General features: G+C 35.6%; 3 protein-coding genes across 3 annotated transcripts in view; 1 reads left to right on the top strand and 2 right to left on the bottom strand.

The window, feature by feature from the left end:
- LOC135079337 (RNA polymerase II elongation factor Ell) overlaps positions 1–19,956 on the bottom strand; it is a 59,604-nt gene extending 39,648 nt beyond the window's left edge. Inside the window, exons 1-2 of the mRNA XM_063973971.1 lie at positions 19,567–19,956; positions 5,058–5,105 (exon numbers count right to left, since the gene is read on the bottom strand). Of these exons, the coding sequence (XP_063830041.1) occupies positions 5,058–5,105; positions 19,567–19,701 (183 nt within the window). The 5' untranslated portion in view covers positions 19,702–19,956. The remainder of the gene's footprint in view (positions 1–5,057; positions 5,106–19,566) is intronic.
- Positions 19,957–20,801: 845 nt separating this feature from the next.
- On the top strand, positions 20,802–24,498 carry LOC135079332 (tyrosine--tRNA ligase, cytoplasmic). Its single transcript, XM_063973963.1, has 2 exons — positions 20,802–21,154; positions 21,264–24,498. The coding sequence occupies exon 2, from the start codon at positions 21,283–21,285 to the stop codon at positions 22,855–22,857; it is 1,575 nt and encodes a 524-aa protein (XP_063830033.1). The 5' UTR covers positions 20,802–21,154; positions 21,264–21,282; the 3' UTR covers positions 22,858–24,498.
- On the bottom strand, positions 24,488–26,721 carry LOC135079333 (uncharacterized). Its single transcript, XM_063973964.1, has 2 exons — positions 26,533–26,721; positions 24,488–25,095 (listed from the first exon to the last, which is right to left on the bottom strand). The coding sequence occupies exons 1-2, from the start codon at positions 26,675–26,677 to the stop codon at positions 24,488–24,490; spliced, it is 753 nt and encodes a 250-aa protein (XP_063830034.1). The 5' UTR covers positions 26,678–26,721.
- Positions 26,722–27,763: the final 1,042 nt, after the last annotated feature.

The raw sequence follows: 27,763 nt of genomic DNA, 5'->3' as shown, positions 1-27,763 counted from the left end.
GCAAAAAATTGGAAAGTGAAAGCCAAATAACAGTTCGATAGAGTCCGATTGTAGAATTTTTTATCAGTAGTTACGCGACAAGAAGAATACGGCTGCTTTAGACACGTTTTTACAGCGGAGATTATTTCAAATTTCAAATCTTTCCATAATCCAGACGAAACCTACCGCATAAATAAGAATTGTTTGTGCATTCAGTACACTCGTTATCAAAATCGATAACGTTATCTAAGTCGATGATAATATGATATAATGTGCCTTCCCAATGGATCAGCTGGTGCCCGATACGGATTTCGAGCATCTGTGGGCAGCGTGTTTGTTTCAATAGTGTTTGTCTAGTTTTTATGGCCTTAATCTCACGCCCAAGCCGGCAGCAAGCGCTGTCCACTCGGGCCCGCTAGCTACCGCACGCGCTGCGAAGTGAAAGTGAATATCGCGCACGTACGGCCCGCAGCCCAATAAGACGACACCGCCGTCCGCATACTTCAGCAATTACCACGAGGAAATCAGAGCCGTTCCGCCGATCGCTCCCAGCACCCTGCTTGGGAGTAAACGAGCCATCGGTGACGAATCCGTGTCAATGGGTAAGTCTGTTTCGTTTTTGTCAATGGAAAACGATTAAACGTCGTTTTTCTATTGTCGAAACGCAACGGACACCCAAAAAAACCGCCGCCGTTATGTATGCTTAAGATTTATGGCCACGAATTTTAGGACGAGACAGAAACCTTCGTATAAACGTTCCTATCATGAAATGACAACTTTTAATTCCTCACCTCGAACATTATCTACATAGGGTATCAAATGAATGTATTTTGAAACCCTGACCTCACGGCCATTTTGTCTAGCTAAGCAACCAATCGACCTTAATAGTCATAAGGCTCGTCCGGATTTGTTCCGGTGGCAGAATCTGTTTAGTACTGTACATAAGTTGCACAATAAAACACAATCAATGTTAAGAATTAAGTTTGAACCTGACATTTATGAAAGCTTTTGAATGCAGTTTAAATTAACTAGATAAAATATAGAGATAACATTTAGTTGTAGAATATTAACAATATGCGATATCAGAAGAATACAAAGTAGAATGATGACGTCAGGGAAATAGACGTCAATGAGCAAACGGTCACTGAAAAGTGTAAGTAGATACAGGACGCCTACTTGAATTAATTGTTATGTAAGTAAAACACATTCAAAGGCAATGAAAATGATAATCCTGCGATAAATTTGCATGCAGTAAATATTCTTAGAAATGCTGAAAGTTTTACTGCAGCAGGGAAGGAAAGTTAAAAATGTTTAGGTTACACAACTGAATTTGGAAAATGACCTCTTATTTATTGGTACAAACAAAATAAGTGGTTTTAATTTTACATAAGGCGTTAAATTATCTGGGTTGTTTCATTCAATGTAGAACAAAAAGATCAATCTGCGATTTTGAATAACCATCAAGTTACTGGATATTAAAACGATACACAAACGCTAAAATGTTTGGATACTTTGGAGTATAGTTTCAAAACTACTATAGCATGTTTTGTTATGGCATATCATCAAGAACAACAAATTAAGTAACATAACGTTTCCTGAACATTTGCGGGAGTTACCACAATGGTTCCTTTATAATTTAGCTTTTATTATCGCGACATCGACTTTAAAACAATGGGCAGCACGGAGATCTTAGCGAACTGGACGCAGTATGGCACAGGTCGTCCTTGTACCAGAGTGTAAACACTATTGTTTGATCACGTGGCTGCACCTATTATGATTTGATAAAGGGTAAACCTTTGTTCTATAGCAGCTTTAGCAACAATGTCAATTGCTAAAAAGAGGCTATTCGGATAAGCGAGTACCTAATACCTTTTTCAAGGGCTAGGCTACGAATAGAATGTTGAAGTTGTTGAATCTATCTTTATTACAGGAAGAAAAGTATGGCCTAGTAATCTAGAACTAAAATCACTTTTCTAGAAACATCTTCGCTCCATAATAATGTGGATTTTAGTTTGCGTGCATATCCTTGAAAAGAAAAGAAGTCGGGAACTCTACATTATAATATTTGACAAATCGGATATTAGGGTGCCCAAAGTGGGTAAAATACGGTTTCTGATAATTTAAAACCCAAAAGAGTTTATGAAATTTAAATCCAATCCTGTTTTCAAGGACTGCAATAATGTTCCGCAAACCGTTGGTGAAGGTAATAAAGTGTCTCGGGAGGACAACGACCTGACCGACTCAAATTGTGTCCAATGTACTTTGCGATTCAATTTTGTAATGCAAAACATGGCACAATAGTCGTAGATGATTCATTAGATGACAGACAACAATCGATGCGGGAATATTACAGGTTCTAAATGCCAGCTTTGGTACTGTTAGGTTTAGATTTGCGTGCATATGTAGAGAAGTTCAGAGAACTGAGGTTGGATAAGACGTTGCGTTTGTAAAAAGTAATCGGGGAGAAATGAGGCAAGTCGGGTGTCGCGCAGGGGACAACGTCCGTCTCACCTGGGAGGTGCAACACATGCAAGCCCACTAAGCGACTGGAACGGTTGCTATTTTTACACCGTCCACTCTATCTTATTTACTATTCTGGTCCGCGACTCATTGAATTGTGGTTATTATGTGCAAGTTGGATATGTGCCAACCAGTCTCGGACTTAACACCGATAGCGAGATATTCGAAGAATGATACGTTGGTTAAAGCGTTTCAGAGAAGAGCATCTCGTGTTTTCTCGATGTTAAAAAAGTTACAAAGCCAAGGTTGAACTTTTTCCGTATAGCGTGGATATTTAATAACCTGTTATAAATAAGTGTGATAAGGGATTGATGGATGGGGTGTGAGTTGGTTTTGGTAAATGGATCATTTGGACGGTGAATACGTGTGGCTAGGTCGTTTACATACGACACGGGCAAGTGACTCTCGACGAGCAACAAGAGAAGAGACCACGTCAAGCCGGTAAACGAGTCGAGCAGTGGCTACGAGCAAACCGGTCGACGGCGCCGGGCGGCCGCGCGGGGCTCGGGGGTTATCACCTTGTAAACAAAATTGCATTACCTTTGTTTTTGCGGTAACTAAACGAATACGGTCATGCGTTTGACAGATCGAACGGGAAGGCGTTACGAACACCGGACAAAATAAAAATTAAAGACGCTTCGTCTACAGAGGACATTGCCACGGCGCTTAAGGAAAAGGTTAAGTGTTGTTATGTCGATTGGCCGTACGTATGTGAGTTTGTAAGATAAACACGTATAGTTGCTATCGGGCCACTTTGAATCGGAGTGAAGGTCTCCAAAGTTAATTGTTGATTTGTTATTGGTTAAATTAGACAGACCATGTATGAGAGAGCGTGGTACAAAAAATAACAAAAGTAATTAATGCTGTTGCTACTGATTTCAAGAATCTATTTTGCATAGAAGCCAATACATTAAAACCGAGTAGAATAAAAATGGTTACGGAACGGGTTTATAATTAAATAAACATGTTCTGCGCGTTCCGATTCCTTGTTAGGTGATAGATGGTAGAAATACTCCAGATTGGAGTCCGAGTATTCTTGGCAGCGCTATTGTGTTTTAGGGTGAAAAAGTTAGTGCTGCGACAAACGGCAAAACGAAATCGGCTAAGTGGGTCATCATATAATTTCGCAAGCGTATCGAGTGCCGCAAGCGTGAACTGGTACGCTCAGGCAAGTCAAGGCCCGGCGCCGGCGAGGCCCCGTCCTGACGCCCTGCGGTTTCGATATGTTAACAGTACGACGTCAAGCTAAACACTGCATCCTTATGCAGTTCTAATAGGGGCTATTCTGCAACAAAATATGCTGAAGTCTGTCCACTGCACCATCTTCCTCAAAATTTAGGATTGTGGAAATTTAATAGGGAATAGGACTCTACAGAGAGCTTGGTGCGAGTTTACATCAAACGTCCTCACTAGTGAGCGCGTTAAAAAAATGTATGAAAATTTTAGTTCCTGAAAGTTTCCGCTAGGGGCGCTGTACAATCCGTCATACATTTAATGTCATTGTCATTTTTTACGCGCTCACTAATGAAGACGACGTTTGATGTAAACTCGCACTAAGCCCCCTGAGGGCCTAGTGTGAGTTTCAAAAAATGACATTAAATGTATGACGGATTGTACAGCGCCCCTAGCGGAAAACGTTTGAGCGCGTTTGATGTAAACTCACACTCAGCCCACTGTTCACTGTGCTGTGTTTCTCAAAAAACAAGATCATTTATACATCTAAAACAGGATACTACCATTCAATTGTTATAATTTTTCCGTCAAACTTGTCTCCATCGCTTGTACAGAAATAGCCACGTTTGACGTCACTTGAAGGTTCTGTTTGTTTATCAAAGTCCAGTGATTATTGATTTCAAATGAATGCAAAAATAGGGTAATCGCACAAGGACAAAATGACCGAGTTTTTCAAACATAAAAACTAATTACTTGTCAAGTATAGTGTCAGGACAATAAGAGCATGTGGGGAATTTTCTGGGGACCGAGGAGTTTCCCCAGTCACTAATGAGGCTCAAAACGAAGTATTTTATAACCAAATATAACAATTCTGAACGCACAAAACAAAAAAAACATCTAAGCATCATTCGTATTGAGGATACGTACGTATTTCAATACTGGTTATGTATCGAAGGAAAGGCGCCGCGGTCGAAAATTAATCATGTTCGCGTGTACTTGAAGTATTTACAATGATAGACGATGTGGCCTGTACGTACGGGCCAATTTTCATAATTACCGCCGTGCCGTGTACGAGTAAAATGTTAAATTATATTTAATGTGAGCCGTGATACGCACGTCTTACAATTAATCCCCTATTAACTATGATGTTTCTCAATAGTTAACAAAACAGCGATGTGATAAGGTCATATTGTTATGTAAATTCCGCAGATTAAAAGTATGTTCTGCGTATGTTTTTATTAGCTATAAATAATAAACATGTATGTTATTCTCGTACTCCTGACAAAATTACGGCAAGTATTGGAATACATAACATCATCCTCTTCCCTACAAGGAAACTTGCTAATGTATTACATATTATTTTGAAATAGATTATGTCAACTTACCCCTTCATTTCCAGGTAGGAACTGTATTTTAGGTTTTGCCAATTTGTCCTGAAACAAAAAGATTCAGATTAGCAATGGTACTGATAAGTTTAATACTAACGAAATGTAAGCTATGATTTTTTATGGGTCAATGAAAGGTGAAGACTGAACGACTCCGCACACTAGGCAGCCTATCTGGCTCTCCGAGAACACTCTTAGATGCCTAGTGTGCGGGCTATGTATGATATCATACACCGTCATAATTATGTTCGATTGGCTGCCGCATCGAGGCTGACTAGTGCGCGGGAGGAAAGTCTTATTTTCAGCCCTAACCCTTCGTTGGTCAGAAGGGATTGTGTGAGAAAAGAACTAAATAAATATATCTCCAAAGAGGACTAAGCCGTAAGAAAGAGGTAAAGGTTCTTGTAGAGTTAAATTATGAATACTGCATGAGTTTAAATTATTAGGAAGTAATCATATTTAAACAATAAATGTACTACGGAACTACCTATGACCCAGCGTCACCCGGCGGATAACATTACAAGCTGTGTAGGCATTTTAATTCACTATAGACAAATATTATATGTTACATAAAGAAAACAAACGTAAGCTACTGATCAACATAAAGGTTTGCAAGGAGTAAATATTTTTTTGATATTGAATAAATAATACCACACGGTGTATAACGGAATTCTTACAAAAATCTCTCCATAGTGCGAACTAAGGAGAGATTTTTGTAAAATTCATGGAGATGAAAAAAAAATCTGTAAGCAAATTGTACCAAATCGAATGTTAAAAAAAAATCGAATGGTAATGTTTACCATATTTGCGATAAAAACGTAATTAACTAATTAATAGTTAAATTTTAACATAATAACCGTATTGAGATAATTATTTCCTGTTTAGCCTAAACCTGTGAATTATTTTGAATGTTACGTCATATTATTTCCTTTAATGAATATGGAGTGCATGCGTTAACAATGACGTGATGACACATAAAAAGTACGTTGGGCTTTACTGAAATTAAAGGAAAAACTAGAAACAACGCAAGTGCACAACAAACTAATAAACGACAACTGTGAATCATAAGAAATGTTGAATACCATAAGGTTTATAACTGAATGAATAAAGAAAACAACAAGAACAGTTGGCTAAATATTGTTACCAATTGTTAATAAGTAAACCATTAACTAAATATTACTAATTATACTAGCTTTTACATGCGGCTTTACCAGCGTTGATTTAGTTTTTTATCCCAGATTCTGCGGTAAAACTTCCGTTTCTAGCTAAAAGTTAATAAATATTTTTATGAATCATAAATTTTACAAATGAGATTTACCAAAATTATAATATTTTACCAATAAAATATTCGTGTCTGTTTCTTAAAGTTGTCCTGTCTATTTGTCACGTGAAAATTTAACGTAAACCCGACGCTTACGTTAAAAGAAACTCCTTAAGAGTTTCTTTCATAATATTAGGATAACATATTGAAATGATGATTCACAAATTACCTTATCTTTAGTTAAAACCCAAATTCAAGTCTCAGAATTTGTCTTTTCTGATACTTGCGTCTTGCATATATTGACAAATTGTCAGTGTAATTAATTTGTCATTAGCTTCCTAGCAGCTGTATGCTCTATCTGTTTTATTAAACTTACAACCTACCTCTCGCTCACTCAACAGGTAAACGAGCGAGAGAAATAGGTCATAATTTCTGTATCAATGCGAGTTATGGTTACTTTTTTAATATCAAAGATTGTTGTAGGCGTTATTAGGGAAACGAAATATATCAAGATTACGATAATGAAAATGTAACAGTAAAGTAAGCAGGCTAAGTAAGTACATAGTATAAAAGTTCTTATATTATTTTGTTTGTAGCCTGCCAGATATTGGAGCTCAGATCTCCAGAAAGGAGAATTCATATGATTCGATAAAAGTCTCTACATTCTATGAAACATTCGCTTTCGTGATCGCTTCGCCGCGTTCGTAGTACTAGGAACAGTAGTTAATCGAATCGAAAGCAAATGCTTAAATGTTGAAGTGATCAGGCTTCAGAAGTTCAGACGGATGAGTTAGGCAAAATGCCCCTGTCAAATTCGCATCAATAGGTGCAAAATTGTATTCTATATTTAAAATTTCCACATAATTACAAAGCATAACCTAATGAAACGTCGTAATTAGACGACAAGTAGCCAAACTAGTTGGGCAACGAGTCGAGCCACAATAAGCAAGTGTCGGCAAGTTGTGGGGTTGCACAACTGGCGATGGTCGAACGCGAGAAACATAACTAGGCTGGGCGGCAGTGCTGATGATGTAAACCTAAAAATTGCTTTAGTTACTTACTTAACCGCGGAGCTCAATGTGAAATTTAACGAGTTGCATCGTCTAGACGCGCGGACGAGAGGGGATGACCCGGAACTGGTGATCGCCATGGCCGTGACTTTTGAGTTTTTTTGATACAACGGTCAACTCAAAATCAGAGAACCAACTCAAAGAAAATCAGACCCTAGAGTTTAGCTTCGTTCAAATTAAAGACTTCGATAAGATAAAAAATCTCCACAGCTCTGTACCGAGATTGAAGTGAGTTGTGAATGCCAAACCAGTTTCAATAAGCAAGGTCGTTTTTGTATTAATTTTGCATCAATCCTAATATAAGGCAACCCACTATCAATTTGTAAAACTTTACGAAAGTAAAATAAAACTCGAGGCGCATTGAAATTATGATGTTGGCGATTATGTAAGCTGTTTCATAATTGATAAGATAAATGTTTTGAAGCCAGTAGAGTATTGAAGACCTCAGTATAAACTTTTTCAGATTGATCGTTGAAGAATTTACACTTCCCTCTTCATCATTAGAAATCTATTACATTATTGTATTTGACTGTACTGTAAGTGAACACCTAATATTTTTTTTAATGAATAAAGAATAGATAGATAAATTATAACCGGTACGGGCGAGATAAAAAATACTTAAATTAGCGCTCTATGTATAAAATGGAGTGCTAACATTCAAATTGTTATTCAAATAAAAATATCTACCAATACGTGCAGTCATTACATTATTTTACAAAAAATACAAAAGTAATTTCGGCCTTGCGTTGAATTGCTACGTTGTACAGAGTGAAGCAATAAAATACCTGCACAAAATGACCTTAGCGGAATATGCTGGTGACCTTTAAGCGAAGCAAAAAAGCTTTTACAAGCTCATGATTTAGATGCAAGAGAAAATAGTTGGTTAAGCGAAATACAATAATTGTGCTATCGCTTAGATAATCGGTCGATTAGGTTTTATTAACGATCGGTTTTATTCCACTCAAACTTATTATAAAATAAGTAGTGCCAGAAACTATATTTTTATTTTTACCTTCTAAAGTTGGTGAGTTGGTGGAGGTGAAAGACCCGAGGGTTGGTGTAATTTCGGCCTTAACGCAATGTCAAACTCAAAACCCAGAAACAACCAAAACTACAAATTGTGCCGACAACTTTACATTGAAAAACAAACTTGTGTTTTTAATGTAGAGGTCAGTTCAAGGTATAATGTACTCATGAGTGGTTTGACAAGATAAGAAAGCGACAAACCGCGGGGCTGTGGTCGATGCCTAACCAGCACCGTTGGACGAAAATTTCTGTCAGTTGGTGGGCTCGACGGTAAACCTACATTCCGTTAAACAATGATCCTCTTAGGGTGGATTCGACCAAACAAGAGTAAATATTAATCTCAGAATAAATCGTTAATTTTGACATATTTCCCATACTGAAACTGTCAGTGTCAGTTATGACGTGCCAGTTATAGTTATTCTAGGATACAAGTTTGGTCGAATCGGGCCTTAATCATAGTTTTAAGCGGCAGATCTCAAAGGGCTAGAAAAAAATCAGGTGGCATGTGGCCTCGTTGAAAGAATTGTTTTAGTTAAAATACTAACTGAATAATAGGCCCGCCATAACAATAGCACCCAAATACAATGGCCAAACACACTTGAAATACAGCGGGTATCAAAAAAGTGACGCACCTACCTGGGAGTGAGAAAGGAAATTGAAAAAACACAAAAGGAAACATTTCTCTAAATTTGCAGAGCGATTACGCATAACATTTGTATTAGCATAGAATGGAATATGTTACAAAATAAGCTTCATTTTTGTCATGTCAGTGTTCGCGGTGATGTGATAATACATACTTCCAAACATACTCTTTTTGATAAAGGTGGATGTAGTATGTAGGTATTGTGTGCTACTAAAGTGCTAAAATTTATTTTGAAAGATTTGAGACACATTAATTTTACAATTTTAGACCTAATAGAGCCTATTCTTAGGCACTTACATATTATGTTGGCGACCGTTTAGTTCCCGGTTTTATTTCGCTTGTTCCTTTCTATGCGAGAGCATTTCTCCCGAGCGACATTCGGTGCCTCAGATCATAGAAGGGAATTCGGTGCGGTCGTAACCTTCATAAAAACTTCCAATGATTCGTGGGTCCACTCATCTTTACTACCTTTTTACACCAAGAATATTAATTATATTATTATCCTGTTCAAGCAATAATATTAGCTCATATTATGGAACACATTTTATGTTGGAGCCTATTTTTGCACCGCCTGAGTTGACGGTAAAGACCGGTAAGTAAACGTTTTTTTAGCCAAAATTTAACCATGTAAGTAGATCAAGAGATCTGCAATTAAATTATAAGGTTAGCGAGTCTAAAATAGAACTGATTTTTAAATCGAGTCGAGGGCAAAGAGAGAAGGGAATGAAAATAGCGGGCGTGAGATTACTTGAGAGAGTCAAACATCTGTTCGCAAGTAACTTACTTAACTACGGATAACCAGGTGCCAAGGCTTGAGGGGAGAAGGGTGCGACGACCCCGGACCCTATCCGTATTCACCGTCACAGAACATCACATCTGTCACACACATCGCAATCGAATCTTAACCCACTACAAGTAAAGATCAAAATGAAATGGATACTTCATATCTACTAAACGATACCCTGCCGTGATCACATTGTAGAAAATACTTTAAAGCAACGTTTGAGCAAATTTTAGTGTAACTTATTGTTATTAGGAACATTAAAATTAAATGTAATAATGTCAAATGCATTGACAGTTAATTGGTTTATGAGACACAAACACGATAATGTAGAGGCGTCTAAAAATCAACTTTCATCGTGTTCTTCAAATAATTTTTGTGTCAATATTTTAACAAAAGCGATCAATGACGATTATAATGCAAAAGATAATTATGTCAGTTAACCGTCAAGAATACTATTTTACTTTTTCGATAAAACCGTATCAGGTACAAACAATCACGAAATCTACGCTTATTCAAACTTCAAATTCTTCAATGTCAATAATGAGACTAGAGCTAGAATGACGGATATCCGTAACTAACTAATTTCGGAGAACACTACAATTGACCATGTAATCAACGACTATTTCAGTCGTTTGCATATGTTTATCTCATAACTTGGAACGTTTGACTACAGGGTAAAACAGACAAAATTAAAGATTCAGCTCTATGCGTCAAGTAGATAAGTATCTTTAAATTGAAACACTGGACATTACAAATGTGTACACACCGTCCGTCACAAAAGTGATTCATTCCTTTCAATGGATTCTAAAGCCAGGAAAAAAGGTCCAGGTGGCACGTTCACAAAGCGGCAACAAAAAAACGGACACCAAACCTGACGGCAGGTCAGGGAGAGAGCTGAGGTAATTTGAATTTTACATTTTACCTAGAACGTTTAAAATCGGCTGGCAAGTTTAAAGAATAGACGCCCATGAGTTGTTAGCAGCCACAAAAGATATAATCGGAGTCGAACACGTGCACGGTATAGGGAATCATAATCAGGTGAGCCAGTAACCTTATGCTTCCCTATTAAATTATCGGCTTCAGTGTAAATGCTCTTTACTTGGTTATGTTTCCATTAATTAGCTAGAAAAAGTTTCGGTTTTCAAATTAATGGAATAGTGTTTAGTCCAGTCAATGAATGCCTTAACGACGGTGTAGAGAGAAATCCGTGGAACACAATTTCTGACCTCGGGACTTTATTTAGCCTAGTTAGGTGGTGAACATAGCAAAAGTCCCCGCCCTTAGCCCTTGAGCCGGCGGGGAGAGGGGGGTTTAAAGGTATCACTTTTCGGTTTTTCGCTTAATCCTCGGAAACTATGCGTCCTAGTGACATGACTACTATGAACCATAAAAAGCTTATTCAATTTGCTACAGGTGAGACTGTCAAGTTTTTCTATATCTTGTCAAGTTTTTACGGCATCTGCTCTAGAAGGTCTGTAAAACTGGAAATTTTATTGTTGTCTTACATGTTCCTTTCAGGAGAAAATCGACTAAATCAACATTGAGCAAACACTATAGACATGCGGGAGCATGTTAAGCCTAGTTCCAGGGAGGGGACTGCACCGTGCGTATATTTAGATGAACCAATTAGAGCCACTTTTGACTCCTCATCATTCAAAAACTACTGTGCATTAACACTTCAAATTTGGTTCATGTATTGAGACTTGCAAGATATACATCAGCTTCAAATTTCATAAATATACCTCAAACGGTTATTTAGGTATTGACGTTCAAAAATAGACATTTAGAACACTAAAATCTATCTATCACATGTAAAATGTTAAAATTTTCTGATTTTTTATTTGTTCCTTTGTATTTACATAACTACCTTTCTGGATGCCAAATTTGAACCTTCGAGGTCATCTGGAAGTGGTTAGAATTTTGTCTATAGGTCAGACATGTAGATTTTTGGACGTCAATACCTAAAGAACCGTTTGAGGCATATTTATGAAATTTGAAACTGATGTATACCTTGCAAGTCTCAACACATGAACCAAATTTGAAGTGTTAATGCACAGTAGTTTTTGAGTGATGCGGAGTCAAAAGTGGCTCAAAGTGGTTCGTCTAAATATACGCACGGTGCAGTCCCCTCCCTGGAACTAGGCTTAACATGCTCCCGCATGTCTAGAATGATTGCTCAATGTTGATTTAGTCGGTTTTCTCCTGATGGGAACATGTGAGACAAAAATAAAATTTCCAATATTACAGACCTTCTAGAGCAGATGCCGCGAAAACTATACAATTTATAGAAAAACTTGTCTATCTCACCTGTAGCAAATTGAATATGCTTTTTTTGGTTCAAAGTAGTCATGTCACTATGACGCATAATTTCCGAGGATTAAGCGAAAAACCGAAAAGTGGCACCTTTAAACCCCCCTCTCCCCGCCGGCTCAGGGGCTAAGGGCGGGGACTTTTGCTATGTTCACCTCCTAACTAGTCTAAATAAAGTCCTGAAGTCAGAAATTGTGTTCTACAGTTTTCCATCTATAATGCTTTATTGACTGGACTAGTTAGAATTTACTGGCTTGCATTTTTAAACTGGCATTTTCATATTATATGAAGACAATACTTTTTAATAAAAATAAATGCAACCTAATTAATATAACAATAAATTATGCTGATAATTATGGTACTTTTTTGACGTTCCAATTAATTTAGATATCGGCTGCCAGCATTCTGATAACCAATGCTCCATCATTTGGTGGTAATGAAACGTACACGCATGTTAATGACTTGTAAATCAAGTATCGGAACGAGGTCGAAGCACGCAAAACATTCCAAAGTAACTTTATAAAACTGTTGCTTTTATTACACACTGTCAAATGAACTGTCAATCCCCAAATATGAGCAACAGCTCATATTAACAGACTATCCAATGAAAAATTTTATTCAGTAAAACACGAAAAGCATACTTACGAGTATATTGGGCTTAACAATGATTGATGGGTTGGTGAGGATTAAACAATTATTTATGATGATGAAACAAAAGTGAAAAGCAGTGTTGTTCCTGACAAATTTAGGGTTGCCGTATTCTAATTCTAAAATTGCCGGATTTTTAAGGAAAAGTAAGAAAATTGCCGTATTGTATAAAATGTTTATTTGGAAGGTTTAAATTTTAAAAAATACAAGTGATGTATTATGTACTATGCGTATACTACTTTTAAACTTACTTATTTTATTCTTCACTTATTAAGGTTTTGAATAATTTAGTCCAAGAACCTTCCCGAATAAAAGTGAAGAATCTACCAAAATGAGGAAATAACGATTTTAGACATTAAAATCTCGGAGATAAGGTTGCATTTTTGGCGTTTCTTTTCGTGGCGCTTCTACTTCATCTATGGTTTACAAGTTTTTGCGTTCCATTACACGAAATATTTATTTTTTGTTTACTAAAACTCATGAAAAACTCATAAAACTCTACTTTACTCAATTGCCGTATATTTTGATACGGTAATCAAAGTGATGCCGTATACCGTATTTATGGTGCCTAAGATGCCTGAATGCCGTATATTACGGCAATTGCCGTATCAAGAACAACACTGGTGAAAAGGAACAATGTAATGGCGGTGTAAGCCTAATATTTCTGGTAAAATAAGGTACAGTTGTTTATCTATTGTGAACATTTCGTAGTGGACCATAAAGTCGCGGGTTTTTATGGGCTGCGGCGCTAATACCACGCCGTCGGATACATCAAAGGGTACTTTGGTAAAAAAATGTTTAGTTAAAAACTAAATATTGGTGTTCACCGTCAGGACACCAATATTTAGTTTTTCACCGTCTCGGAATGTAGAGTATGGTATTATAGATTTAGATAGTTATAAGCTAAGTATGTTCCTTCTTCTTCTTCGTCGCTACACTTTTGGTAGAGTCGTCGTGGTCATCACAACTGGCTTGGTAACAAAAGTATGTTCCTAGCATTTAATCCACCAGTTATTTGCAAAAGATTTTCAAATAAATAAGTAATCTGGCAACTACATTACTTTCACCGGCGCGAGCGCAGAAGCAGACCCAACATTGTCATGGCGGCTACGCGCCCGAATCGCTTACCTAATGTGCAGTTTGCGAAACTGGCCACAAGAACTCGACTTGAATATCTGAGATTAGCAAGCTGCACTCAGATGCAGCCGGATGACAAAAATTGGATAAAAAATAAACACATTTTGATCTTGAATGTGGAATGGACTGGAATGCATGGAGTGACTGAGGCTGATGATGTAATAAACGATGGGAATGATGTATGATATGACTAAAAATTGTTAGCAAGTTGTTGGGAAACTATATTAAAGTGAGGGTTTCACTGTTTAATAGGTATTTTGTAGGACTATTTGGAAGAAATATTATTTGCCTATTTCACCGAAAAGCCTCGTCTCTCTCCCGATCCCGTGAATGGAATCAGGGTGTAAAAAAATCATGATGAGTTCAGTTCTTTTAATACTTAACAATCTTTCACCCACAATAATGGTGCGAATCAAGTTGCCGGAAGAGAAAAAAAATTAAACGTCAATCGCGATTAGGTACATAAATTAGCGATCGGAACCGCGGGTCCAGTTAAAAGTGGGGTCAGTCGACGGAAGATCCTAAAGCAATTCCATCTCCAAGGACACGAGGTCTTAATGATAGAGAATGACAAAGAACAGGCAGGACTGATTGGGATAAGAGTATGCGCACACCGTTGATTTTTCGTCGGCCGATAGTTTAGTCGGGCAGTTGATCAGTATGGGCATGTATGGGAGTGTGCACACTACGCCTATTCGATTTGGCCGATTAAAATAACGGCCAACTAAAAATCAACGGTGTGCGCCTACTCTAAAAGTTCCTAAAAGTTTTTTTAGGAGTCGAATTTTTTCAAGTTTCAGTAGGAGGGACTTTGACGAATGTATCATCGAATGATTGAAAACCAAGCAATTTTAGATTCAAGTCTACAAATTGTGCTTGTTCTCTGACAGCACCATTGTTTTGAGTTACTTTTCATGAGCAGTCAAAACGTTTCTTCATAGTTTTTATGGTAATATCCTCGTTTGGACGAGTGACGTGATGTAGGTTCTGTTTTTCAGAGATAACTAGAATGATTAGTGATTTCAAGGTATATGAAAAATAATATGGCAAATAAACAAAAATGAGTCGGCATTTTAAAAATAGGAATTTTAGGTAAATGTAAGTTAAAATCTCGCGTTAGTCCCCTATTTCTGTTAGTAAATGAGATTGAAGTGTGACTGGGGTAGAGGATTACATCATGCTGACGCGGAAGGAAACCAGTTTTGTTCAGCATTTGATGGTAATCCGATTTGGTTTGTTATCACCAGCCAATATGACTTTAGTTTGTCTTTGTACATGTGTTTATGGGATCGACGTTTAATAAAAAAAAAGTATTTTTAGTGATATCCTATCGTTTTTTGATCGAATTAAAACAAATAATTGTACCTACATTGATTTTATGGGGATTTAGTGTGACCAAGACTAGATTTAAAGGTTTGATGTATTGTTTAGAATATTTTCTCAAGTTTCACCTTGGACTCAAGTTATTTAAATGGTGTGAGCCAATGATAAATTCTGATTAGTAATAGGTTTTTTCCTTTTTCCGGCACTTTTAGGTTTGTCAAAATGGTGTTAATAACATTAAATTTCCGTGATTGCACGGAAAGGTTTTTGGTTCAACGATTTGGAACGATACAGCCTGCTCCCAAACTTGGAAGTTAAAAATCCACAATAAAGCAAAGTGGGTATTACGAGTGTTCCATAGAAAATAGAAACAACTAGGTAATTTTCTTTATCTTGACATAATAATTTATTTTATTTGGTAGCTCAGACTCTAGCTTGTAGCAGTCTAGTTCAGTGGTAGTGATTGTATTATCTTTTAATTATAATTTTTTAAAAGGCAATTAATTCAAGAAATTACATTATTATTGATTCAAGTTTTTTTGTTACTTTAATTTGCATTTTTGGTTAAACCCTTTGTTATGTAGAAATTCCTGTCTGGGCCAGTAATTTTTGAAGTAATAAGTTCTTGGACTTAACTTTAACACTTCTAAGATTTTTGAAACTCTTGTTCTGCAATTAATGGACTCACTTTAAATCAAATTGGGCTCTATAACCTACTTATGTAATTACTAACAATTATGAAAGTAGGTTAAACTAGCATTATGATAACGAAACATGTTAAAAATACATACTACATTGTGAGTTATTAGCATAGATTTTATTCTATTTATTTATATTCTATTATATTAGATCTATTTCACATAATATAAAATAAAACACATTTTCTGCCATAACATTGTTGACACATGCATTTAAATATCAACTCAATAAAATTAATAAAATAAGTAAAGCAACATGACTTTTTAGTAAAAAAAAAAATAAAAAAAAAATATGGAAAATATTATGGATAGTTTTTTTTAAGTCCAAAAGTATTTTACTTCTGAGAGATATTTTGGGTTAATGGTCTGTGCACTAAGCTTTAGTTTGTTTGTATCAAAGTAACCAGAATCATAAAGTTAATTTAGTCTAGCGGAATAGAGCAACAAAGTGAGCGAGCGAGACGTCACCAGCAGCAACAGTGTGTGATAAAAAGAGAACCGTTTTTTGGGACTATTTGATAGTTTGGAGGCACTTAATGGCATGCTGAAAATTTAAACTCTAGAGATATTTCAGATTTTACGTGAGTGAAATTATGGACTTTTATGAGAAATAGTGCTGAAGAAATGTGGTGACTGGTTCAGTGATTGATTTATTGTGTACAAAACAGGAATAATCCTGACACTGACACAGAAAATGATACAGTGTCATCCAAAATCGGTTTCGTTTGACAGTTCATCTGTGTAGTTGGTCTATTCCGAAGGAATATTAACTTTATGAACCAGTTACAATTTATGGTCATAAAGATAAGAAAGATTTACATTGGTAATGTGTAAGATCTTAGTAGCAGATTTATATTTGGTGAAATCAATGTATTTAAAAGATAAGTTTTTATTATACATATTTAGGTGAAATATTATGTGATTATGTATGATACCTGTTCATTAATATTAGAGTACTTATCATCATGATCATCTAAGCTTTAGGAGTACTTATTAATAATTTTTTTTTTTTAAATGGGTCTGCACTTTAATGGGGACTCAGAGAAGATAAACTACCACATCAAGGAACGTGCATCGTGCGAACGAATTTCGTGCGAAACTACTACTAACCCAATAAATAGAATATAAATTGATAAATTGTAGAAAATAAAGCCATAGATTTTTTAGTATTTAGATTCATAAATAATTTAACATTTTTGTAAGTAACAGTATATTTTTTATTGAAATCTACAATTGTACGCTTAGATACTTCCATAGTATCTTGATTTCTCGGTTTAGTCTAAGAAAGATCAATTCTCAAAATGACTAATAGTCACCGATTCTTAAAATGTAAATAAAAGACTCATTTTTTAAAAATTTGGTTTAGGTCAAATTGATAACATTATTTCATAAAATAGTCTACAAAAATCACGTAGTCAAATTTTTTAAAATTATGTTACCTACATTTATGCAGAGATTGTACAGATTCTTTATAATTTTAGTTACAACGCTACATTGAACCTACATGATAAATTATTAACAGACTTTATGAAGGGAGATTTTATGGTAAGCTATCAAGGTTATGAAATTTTAACTTCACACAGGATTATTAGTTCAAGTTATAATATGTAAAATGTGTCAGAAAGCAGTGACTAAGTTAGATGCACTATTTCTCAGCACTTGACAAATCTTAATCTTGAAGCGCTGGTAGCGCAAAAGACATGCAGGCTCCTAAAGGCAAAACTAGGCGTTCCTTTATTCAATTTTTCTTTAAAGCTTTGAAAGTTTGTTTACTATTTTAACAGTGAATAATAAAAAGGAAAATAATATAAATAAAGACATTTTTGATTTAGTGATGAGACAATTTTTAGGTGTTGTTGTTATATATATGCCAAAATAAATGAAGTCAGGAGAATTTACTAACTTTACAGAAAATAACCTTATCTCGGTGTGGAAAAGTTTATCATTTTCGACACAAGTACTTGTGCTATTTTGTAGCTAACCTGGCCACTGAGAGAATTAGTTACACCACAGAGGTAAAATTATAATATAGAATGTTTTCAAAGATGTATTTTCCTTATTAAGACGATGAAAATTTTGCCCATTTTTTACACATGTTGTGTCAAGGCAATGCAAACAGTGCTTTTTGTAGATACAGATAGTGGCATTAGTGTCCAAAATACTTTTACTTACAAAGTACTTTATGACAGCAATTATCACAAATCTGGAATGGAATCCTTGACATTTTGCATGCATAGCAACTACTAAGGTCTTTGGTGAGAGTGCAGTACCAAGAGGCATTTGTAGAGAGAAAAACCAAAGACGTCTTCATCGGAAACTTCAGTGCTTGTTGATGTTTTTTTATCCTCTCAAAATGTTTAATTTAATTTAATGTTATTGTTATTGTAAGAAATTACTTGCAATTTTGCTAAGTATAAATAAAATGATGCAATTATAAATTATAACAGAATCGCTCGAATCGAATAGGTAGATGAAACCAGTAATTTTAGTATCCAAGTCGGGATACCATAAACAACAAAAAATGGATAAGTCTATGGATTGATAAGTCTGGAGGAAATCAATGAAGTATAAATTGAAAAATTTATACTATGTTATGAAACAATAATGTGTTATAAAATTTAAGAGATAATATATTTCATTTCTTAAATATTATTTTAGATAGATAGTAATAATTTGTTGTAATCGTAAAAGAATATAATCACTAATAATATCACAAGCATATAAACTGGCAGCGCCATCTTTCTGATATCTTTTATAACTTCAGCCTTATCTCTTCTATCAAAATGTAGTAAACAGAATAATGTACTTCTAACTAAAGATCATAAGATTTATTTATATTTTTTTTCATTTGGTTGTTCAAATAATAATCTAATACTTAATTATTCATAACTCAAGTTTATTGAAGCAATCATAAAGCAGTAAAAATAACATTTTATGTAATTTATTCTTCACTTATAACCAAAGAAATTTGTAGATATGTATGTGTAGATTTACTACTCAAATTCTATGCTGATCAGCTGTTATTGAAAATATATTAAGACTACAACTTGTATTTTAGTATGATGCATTTTCTAGAACTGTCTTGAATAACTTTGGTTTTCTTTAGATATTACCACGAAAAATGCATTGATTTAACGATTCCGTTATATAGATAAATTGTGCAGTATATTTCCAGTAGGTAAACCAGATAGGAATGAGAGTTGTTGGTCTTGAGTGTTTTCAAAGTTTAGCATAAATTAATTACAAGGTGTCTCTGTCGATATTCTGGGCCCAAGATAAACGGATTGTAACGTAACTCCACGGTAAACGGTAATTCCGAAACAATATGAGCAGAATTCTCTAATTATAGCCGTATGAAATGTAAATCTATGAAAATAACAGAACAAAAATCCTGCATGTTGACGTGGCGTGACATTGTATAAACTTAGTTCTCGCTATGCCTTATACCAGGATCACTGTAGAAGTTAATTAATGACTCAAAAGGATAGTTTCTCAGCAAATAAATAGGTAAATTTGCAGTTTCATTTCGATTAGAGTGTAATAAGTATGGCGCCTCTGACATTGTTGGCTTATCTATATTTTGGTCAACAATATGGCGATTTGACTTACCCTGTTATTCCTAATGAAGTCTTCTATAGCTTTCAGCGCTGAATCCGTTAATTTCACAAACACTAGTTCCTTGTTTTCTTTATAACTAGACTCTGATGATAACCCATACTGAACACCTGCTGGCAAGGCCGCCATTTCTTATTCACTATTCGCACTGTTGACCAGCTGACTCCTTTGCTAGCCGTCACGATTCATATCATTCACACATTTTCTTAACCGTAATCACAGATTCACAACCTATATAAAATTATAATTACAACAACAAAAGGGTTTTAGAAGTCCAAATTAATCTTTTTGTAACCCATCGACTCGGCCTTTGTTGGCAGCGCTCTTCAGTCTGCAAGGCCGCACTGACTGTCATGCGTAGTGGCGCTTTTGACAGGAAACGCGAGCATTCACTGGTACACTAGCGCCACAGTATATATATGAGCTAAAGCAGTACGGAAACTTAGCCCTTTCGGCGAGTTAAATACCTACACTTCAACTGAGTGTTAGGGTTGGCACTCTTAATCCTTATAAAATTAATAAGGTTCTTACTTACTTATTTATTAAAACGTTTATTTAGGTTTTTTAATTATCAAATACCTAATGAAATAAATGAATTGACTAAGTAGTTAACAAAAAAATAAAACGTTAATTAGGTTCCATAATGATCGAATACATAATCGAATGAATTGATTAAGTACTATTAGAGGCCGGTAGAAGTTCTATTCTCATAAATAAAATACGGGATACTTACTTTCACATACCTATTGCCCCATTTTAAATACAGTTCATCACTTAGTACCTACAAAAGTGCGCGGAGCAAATTACTTTATCAAATAGAACACATAAATTGTTAAAAAGCGTAATTACGTAATTTAAAAAGAACTATTACAAAATCAGATGTAAGGACTTTATTTAAAAAGTAATATTTAATCAATTTTACAATTCAGAATTATTACGAAGTTCTAAAAAATGAAAGTTCTGGTTTTGAAGATGCCGAGTTCAAGCAGCCGTATACTACGCAATACACTCGTGGCATGTTTTTAAAAATACAGCGGACAGCGCGTGCAATAAAATTATTATTAAAAACACAACGCGCGCGACACTCGCGACGGATGGACTGCGAGGTTCGCTTATAGCTCGTGTAAAGCGTGCGTCTGTGTGCGTGAGTCTGATTTCGAGCGTTTGTATGAAGCTTCCATACTGTTTAATTTATCTACTGTGCTAGCGCCATTTTGCAGTTGGTAACAAGTAATTTCAATCGCAGCTAACTTCATGCTATTTCTAAAATTACAATATTTTCGTCTAATTTGCTAATTTGGCAATGGAAATTTATATTATACAGCACAAAACAGAAAGTAAAAATAGTACGCAATAAAATGGAATTAGATTTTTTGACGCAGTGTCGACTTGAAAGGTGAAACTTCAGTGTTGCAAATATTTGAGGTTATCTTGCTTGCAATACTTTGATAAAGTTTCACTCACATTTTAACACCACGGTCTACGTGTTAACTTACATTACACCTTCCATTCTATGTGGTCTTTTTAATTTGCCAAACTGGATGTAATTTTCATACAGTAACAAGTGTCTTTTCTACAAACGGTAAGTGCAAAAAATACACAGTTTCTTATCATAAATTTATCAATAAAAGTAATGCTTTTAAGATTTAGCTAGGTTGCATCATATTAATTCAAATTTTTTCGCATTACAGGTGACAAAGTCTTGTAATAATGGCTAACTGGGAAGAGAAGAAATCTCTAATAACTCGCAATCTTCAAGAAGTGCTAGGAGATGAGAAATTAACTGAAATTATAATGCAAAGAGATCTCAAGATTTACTGGGGTACAGCAACAACTGGGAGACCTCACGTTGCGTATTTTGTACCGATGTCCAAGATTGCAGATTTCCTTAAAGCCGGTTGTGAGGTAACCATCCTTTTTGCTGATCTACATGCCTACTTAGACAATATGAAAGCTCCCTGGGAGCTCCTAGCATTGAGGACACAATATTATGAAGCTGCAATTAAAGCTATGCTTCAGTCCATTGGTGTTCCACTGGATAAGTTGAAATTTGTTAGAGGTACTGAATATCAGCTAAATAAAGAATACACATTGGATGTGTACAGAATGTCGTCTGTTATAACTGAACATGATGCAAAGAAAGCCGGCGCTGAAGTTGTGAAGCAAGTTGACCATCCTTTACTTAGTGGCCTTTTGTACCCAGGACTGCAAGCATTAGATGAAGAATATTTAAAAGTAGATGCACAGTTTGGGGGTGTTGATCAAAGAAAAATATTTACTATGGCCGAGAAATACCTTCCCCAACTTGGTTATGCTAAAAGAGTTCATCTTATGAACCCAATGGTCCCAGGTTTGACTGGAGGCAAAATGTCTGCTTCTGAAGAAGACAGTAAAATTGACTTGCTAGACAACCCTGCTAATGTTAAAAAGAAATTAAAGAAAGCTTTTTGCGAACCTGGAAATATCACTGACAATGGAGTGCTCTCTTTCACCAAACATGTTATTTTCCCATTGATGAAGCCTGAAGAGAGTTTTAAAATAACCCGTGCCCCTGAGTTTGGTGGCGATGTTAATTTTAATAATTTTGAAGATTTAGAAGCTGCATTTGCAAAACAAGACATCCATCCTGGAGATTTAAAGGCTTCAGTAGAAGCGGCGATCAATAAGCTTCTGGCTCCCATTCAAGAAATATTTAAAGAACCCAAACTGCAGGAATTGACCAAGAAAGCTTACCCTCCTCCTACAAAAACTAAGGGTAATGCAGCTGCAGCAGTAGATGAAATTGTCCCTTCAAAGTTGGACATACGAGTGGGTCGCATAGTTGAGGTTTCTAGGCACCCTGATGCAGATGCATTGTATGTAGAAAGAATTGATCTTGGTGAAGCTGAACCTAGAACTGTTGTTTCGGGATTAGTAAACTTTGTGCCTATAGAAGAAATGCAAAATAGAGATGTAGTAGTTTTGTGCAATTTGAAGCCTGCTAAAATGCGTGGCATAGAATCCAAAGGGATGGTACTTTGTGCTTCTGTAGATGAGCCGAAGCAGGTGGAACCTCTATTGCCTCCTCAAGACAGTAAGCCGGGTGAAAGGATATTAGTAGAAGGCTATGAATCTGGAGAACCTGATGAAGTTTTAAACCCAAAAAAGAAGGTTTGGGAGAAATTACAGGTTGACCTGAAAACTAATGACAATTTGTTCGCTGTTTGGCAGAATAACAAATTGGTCAGCAAAGTTACTGGCAATGCAGTGACTACTAAGTCAATGAAGAATGCACCTATTAAATAATGTACCTAAATGTTTAAGGTATATTATGCTTCATTGTTACCTTAGATAGGGTTAATTTTTATGAACAAGTGCATTTCAACATGTTTTGTATTTCTATTTTACATGCTTTTACTTGTTTTAAAGGACATCATCCACGTTTCATATATTTTTGGTCCAAAATCAAAAGTGCCGGCCAACAAAAAAAAGTGCTGTATTCTGACAGAATACGTCTGCCTTAGCACTTGTTACTATGGCACCAAAGCCGTAGCTCCACTGTGCGTCGAGTATTTGAGATCTAAAAGTCATCGACTATTCATACATTTTTTGTTCAAAATCAAAAGTGTCGGCCAATAAAAAAAAAGTGCTGTATTCTGACAGAATACGTCCGCCTTAGCATTTGTTACTATGGCACCAAAGCTGTAGCACCACTATGCGTCGAGTATTTGAGATCTAAAATTCATCGACGATTCATACATTTTTTGTTCAAAATCAAAAGTGTCGGCCAATAAAAAAAAGTGCTGTCTTCTGACAGAATACGTCCGCCTTAGCATTTGTTACTATGGCACCAAAGCTGTAGCACCACTGTGCGTCGAGTATTTGAGATCTAAAATTCATCGACGATTCATACATTTTTTGTTCTCAATCAAAAATGTCGGCCAATAAAAAAAAAGTGCTGTATTCTGACAGAATACGTCCGCCTTAGCATTTGTTACTATGGCACCAAAGCTGTAGCACCACTGTGCGTCGTAGTATTTGAGATCAAAGTCAGTCGTTTAATATATTTTTAGAACTCAAATACTACGATGCACAGTGGTGCTACAGCTTTGGTGCCATAGTAAAAAATGCTAAGGCGGACGTATTCTATCAGACTACAGCACTTTTATTTTTTGGCCGGCACTTTTGATTTTGGACCAAAATGGATGATGTCCTTTTTTATTTATTTTTTGTAGTGATGCAACGAATACGAATACGAATATTCGTATTCGCCGAATATTAGACATTTACCGAATATTCGTATTCGATAAAATAATATTTTTTTTTTATTACGAATACCTTCTTTTTTTAAATTTTGTCACACACGTGACTATGACTCCGAACACTATAGCCACAAGGACATGACGGGAAAACCCCGGTCAGTATGTAACAAAGTAGTAAGTTCTCTTCCGGAATTTGACAGTCAATAGCAGGTCGATTGTACAAGTATTATTTTGTTTTGTGATTAGTAACAAAGTAAAGTGATACAATAACAAAAATGCTATTTGTAAATTTTAATTACTAGAACATTAACCATAATAAAAAGAGTTAAATTTATGAGTATTTCATGACTATGTAGAGATATTCGTATTCATATTCGCCGAATAGTAGATTTAATATTCGTATTCGTAAAACGAATACTACATTCGTTGCATCACTAATTTTTTGTAAGTATAAAATATATGTTTCTGTGCAGGTCCAGGCTATAGTCAGATTATCATTTCCAAATTTTAAAAATTATGGCAATAATAAGTATTAATTGTGATTAAAAAAGTCTGCTAAGAAAAGTCCACAAAAAATATAATTTGTATCCACTCAATTAGTAATACACCTTTTGGTGGTTTAAAAATACTATGTTATTTGCTGAAAATGACAAACAATAAATGAAAATAAATTATTACTCAAGTATTTCTGTTTTTATAATTTCAGTTTCAAACATTAAAGTATTTTGTGTTCTATCTTCTCTGGCTCTACCAAGAGGATTATCTGCTTTAATCTCGTCGATTAACATAAAAACTTTTCTTCTGAAATCTCTCATTTGGCTCTCTGATAGCACATTTATCTCTGGTAATAAACTAAACAGAAACATTTTTCTATAATCTATTTCTTCTGTATGATTTGTTACAGATTCATAAATCCTAGCTCTTTTACTTTGAGGCTCTTGTACCTTGTATTCGAAAAACTGTGGCGACTGTCCATTTTTACGCTGTGCGTTTTTTTCAGTTGTTTGTTTAAAGTCGTATAATCTAGCTCTAGCTCTATGTTCGTCGAACACTTCATATTCAATACCCTCGTTTTCAGCTGATTCTATATTTTCGTCCTCAATGTCACTGTCATGAGAGGGAATATTATGACCATGTTTTGGAAGTAGCTTCACGAAAGGAAGTACAAATTCCATGTCGTCGTGTAAATAATATCTCTTCTTTACTGTTCCATCTGGATTTGGCCTTAAACTTCTTATGAATCCCCATCGCAGGTTTTTCCATTTCTCTTTGCATTCTCCAGCTGAAATAAATGAGAAAAAAAAATCGATAAGTACTATGCTAATCACTTTTTAATTTTATTTTATTTTTCTAGGTCAGTTAAAATATTAACAATTAAGAAAAACCTTGTGTACAGGATTAAAAAACTATCGTGCTGTTCTGAATAAGCAAAGCTATAAGTAACTTTTTTTTAACTTCTTTAAAAAAGTTTTAAGAAGTCCCTTTAACCTCTCGTGGTAAACTAAATGTCCAGGTCCTTGTGTTACTTATGAGTGGGATCACCACAATCGTCTAGGGACGCAGCGGGGTTCGAATCCGCGTTACTCGGACCCTACACCAACACCATTGGAAGTTTATGAGTAAGTATTTAGTAACACATCATTTGTCTATTTGGACCCTTTGTTTCATTTATTGGATGCAGACCAAGAAATGAAGATTGTTGAAGATGATTTATGTGTCATAAATTTTTATATTTATTTTATTTTTATTTATTCAGAAAACTGCAGGCCACTGCTACCAACCGATCAACATGGAAATCATTGGGGGAGGCCTATGTTCAGCAGTGGACGTCCTATGGCTGAAATGATGATGATGATACAGAAAACACTCCTTATAAGTAATAATAAACTTGCATTCTTATAATTCATACAGCCCTTCACATTATTTCACATGGCCTACTTAGGTAGTACCTACCTAGTCTCGGAATGTCCAGGAGCTTTTTTTCTGTAAGCTAAGGCTTTACTGGAAATCTATCCAAGGCTCTATTGGATATTTGTAAAAAGGCACGAAAAACATGAAGGCTATTAGTTTCCCATGTAGCTTTGTTTAAAAGAGACGAAGCGTTAAGTTAGTAATCTATCCTTTTGTGGCTTTAATAAACTGGATTCACTCGTGGTAAGTATAAGATTTACTTTGTGTAATTTCTTAATTAGTCGTATAAGTTGTAATCTATTAATTAGTGAATTTGATCCACATCTAAATTCTAATGATTTCGCAGCGGCTAATCCATGACCAATTTAATACGCGTACCGCCATCTTTCGGTGATATAAAGAAACTCAGCTGAATAAATTCCACACCACACGACTCGTGGATTCAAATTAATATTACTTAAGTAAGTATTTATTATTGTTAGGTTGAGCTATGGGTTGAGCATCCGCCAAGCAATGAATAAGTTCCTAGAAGAAACTAGTATGTTCTCTTAAGCTCTATTACCACGACCAAGGTAGGTATCCATATTATAGTCACCATCACCACAGATCAGAGAGTATAGTCACTAGGCTGTATGTGATGAAATTACAATAATGGCAATAATACAACTTTCATTAAGGCTATAAAAGTATTATTTAAATATAATTTAAGGCATTTATAATTTTTAGGCATCTAGGCATTTAACCATAATAGTGACCGACTCTACATTGAGATGCATTAAAATTGTAACCACGCGTGTCTCTACCTCACCTGATATTCCAGTTTCATTTGATACTTCAATCCAAGCTTTATCTGTAATTTCTTTTTTTGTATAAGCCGGTATAGTGTTGTCATATAAACAGGGATATCCTTTAATAGATCTTACAAGCGCTATATTTGTTGATAAGTTGTCCATTTTATTATTTTATAAAACAAGCAACAACGATGCGGTGATGTCGCCGATCGACGCCGCGAGACTGGCGCCAATTCCAGCGTTAGCGGGTATGGCAATTCGGTTCGTCGTAAGAATGTCGCCGACTTGACGCCGAACAAAGGTATGGCGTCGATACACATGCATGTAACTGGTACACTAACACTTGACCAGTTCCCTGCATGTGCCACCAACTGTTATGTGTTAGTACCTACTTTTGCAAACACTAACTAGGACGCTATTTTATCTGGAAAGCGAGTAGATCGCACATCGCACAACATTTGATTTTAATTTCTTTTTGTTCGAAACAGCTCCACAGGTCTATACGAGGATGCTAATGAGCGATGAAGCGACGATTGATGAGCATGCAAGTTAATGGCCACTTATCGCCAGTTACTTACAAAATCAATTCTTCAACAAGCAAGCAAGCTAGAGTTCGTTAACTGGCAGTCCCGAAAAAACCCATCGATACAGCTCAGCTACTGTAACTGTTATGTTGCCCTAGTACTTTTGGGTTAAAGTTTTCATTTCATCCTGACTCCTGTCTGTCAAGTACAATAATAACAACCAGTGCTGTTTGTGCAGGTGCGCGTCTTTCCGTTCTATACATAGCCAGAACGCAAGGGTGTGAAACTAATCGAGTATAGTTTGGAGGTGACTTTTTTTACTAAGCTCCTCCAAACTATACACGACCAGTACGCATATGCTGCGTACTGCTCGCGTATACTTTGTAGTGACTTAGGGCAAATATCTTACTCCAAAATATACATCGCCAGTACGCATACGGACTAATCACGTATGTATTGTAATAAGTGCGTGATTACAATTTACCTATACGCGAGTAGTTGCATGCTAGTCATTTTGTCTTATTGACCTCTCTTTCTATTACATATTAATTAATATCTGCGTGTCTACTTTAAACATTGAATCATCTTTCGACACGTATTCTGCCATAGAAAAGATATTTGTTTTGGGGTTGATATTTAATTTTCACCAATTCTCGAATAACTCTTAAATTAAGAATTATGTAGGTATGGAAATATGTCAAAATGATTTTGTTCTTGAGATAAA

Source organism: Ostrinia nubilalis, chromosome 16, assembly GCF_963855985.1.
Source record: "Ostrinia nubilalis chromosome 16, ilOstNubi1.1, whole genome shotgun sequence".
In the NCBI taxonomy this organism is placed as follows: domain Eukaryota; kingdom Metazoa; phylum Arthropoda; class Insecta; order Lepidoptera; family Crambidae; genus Ostrinia; species Ostrinia nubilalis.
This window is presented reverse-complemented; position numbering and strand designations above follow the sequence as displayed.

What these genes read in the sequence shown, in the direction of transcription:
- LOC135079332 (XM_063973963.1), top strand. Translation starts at nt 21,283, where the DNA reads ATGGCTAACTGGGAAGAGAAGAAATCTCTAATAACTCGCAATCTTCAA.
- LOC135079333 (XM_063973964.1), bottom strand. Translation starts at nt 26,677, where the DNA reads ATGGACAACTTATCAACAAATATAGCGCTTGTAAGATCTATTAAAGGA. An exon ending in AAATGAAACTGGAATATCAG is followed by an intron (nt 25,096 to 26,532) that starts GTGAGGTAGAGA and finishes CATTTATTTCAG; the next exon opens with CTGGAGAATGCAAAGAGAAA.